The sequence below is a fragment of the Aplysia californica genome, unplaced genomic scaffold (assembly GCF_000002075.1).
Source record: "Aplysia californica isolate F4 #8 unplaced genomic scaffold, AplCal3.0 scaffold01006, whole genome shotgun sequence".
In the NCBI taxonomy this organism is placed as follows: domain Eukaryota; kingdom Metazoa; phylum Mollusca; class Gastropoda; order Aplysiida; family Aplysiidae; genus Aplysia; species Aplysia californica.
The window spans coordinates 36,810-38,094 of record NW_004798276.1 but is presented as its reverse complement, the minus strand read 5'-3'; the positions used below and the strand labels follow the sequence as shown (position 1 = coordinate 38,094).

At 39.8% G+C, this 1,285-nt stretch overlaps 1 protein-coding gene across 1 annotated transcript in view; it reads left to right on the top strand.

The window, feature by feature from the left end:
• LOC101857072 overlaps positions 1 to 1,285 on the top strand; it is a gene marked incomplete in the record, with an annotated part of 106,947 nt that overhangs the window by 82,565 nt on the left and 23,097 nt on the right. Inside the window, 2 exon segments of the mRNA XM_005111114.3 lie at positions 141 to 261; positions 1,093 to 1,167. Coding sequence (XP_005111171.2) covers positions 141 to 261; positions 1,093 to 1,167 — 196 coding nt within the window.

Sequence of the window (1,285 nt, the reverse complement as noted above, 5' to 3'; positions counted from 1 at the left end):
CTCTCTCTCTCTCTCTCTCTCTCTCTCGCTCTCCCCCTCCCTTCTGTCTTTTCTTTGGTAACCACGTACAGTAGTTATTATTAATAATCTCTTGAAAATCATTAAGACTAAAAGTTATTGTTTGTTTCTTCCCGCATCAGAATGGTCAAGCTGCGAATTCTGGAGATGAGAGAGAACCACTTGAAGACTTTACCCAGATCTTTTAGCAGACTAGTCTCTCTCGAGAGGCTAGACATCGGGAATAACGAGTTCACAGAACTGGTGAGTCACTATGGAATTATTTCAGACAAGGAGGGAGAGAGGGAGGGAGACAAAACGATAGACTGATAACACGAGTGGCTCACAAAATAAAATGGGTTTTAATCTTCACAGAGACTTTTATTTTTATTTTATTATTATGGAAGTTGGGAGTTTCAAGCCTGTTCAGTCCCTCATGATCAAAATTGTTTGATCACAACACACTCAAGAGTTTAATGTAACCGTAGAGGTCTAAGAACCAAATTGAACTTTGACTCCACGCTTTCCTTCTTATTGCGTTTCTACAAAGCACTATGAACCCAGGGATTTATATTATTACTAGCTGGGCCCCCTTTCGATGAAAGGAATGATCGGTGCACTTACATCAAATGAAAGTCATTGGCCTACTATATTTACACTCTACTGGAATGGAGTAATAAATCTTGGGAGATGCAAAAAAAAAATAGAAGGTCTAGATCTAGATCTAGATCTATACTCTCAAAACAAGATGCGCCTCGCAAAATATCACTTCCACTCCGGATTTTCTAAAATTACAGAGACAGAACCGTCGGCCTACAAAAGCGATCGGCGAAATAAAGAAATTTAGCTTTCTGCAGCAAAACTGTTTCAAAACTGAAAAAAAAAAAAACGAAGGGCGTCATGATCTGGAGAATATTTTAAAGAATCTTTTGGCGAAAACCGTATGTCGATCGATGCAGCCGATAAAAAGCCTTTTGAATAGCAAAATTCGGCCCCCACAAATATATAATAGATTATTATTAACACGCAGCTATTATTTCCTTCATTGTGTGCACAAAACTGTTTACCTATAATATCTCGTGTGTGTCTCGCCAGTCTGACGTCATTGGTGGACTGGTCAACCTCCTGGAGCTGTGGTGTGACCACAACCAGATCACTAACATCACACATGTAAGTTTTCTTCCCTGGTATTATGGCCATTTTTTGCATGTGTGTGTGTGTGTGTGTGTGTGCGTATTCGTTTGTGTGTGTGTATGTGTGTGTGTGTGTGTGTGTGTGTGTGTGTGTG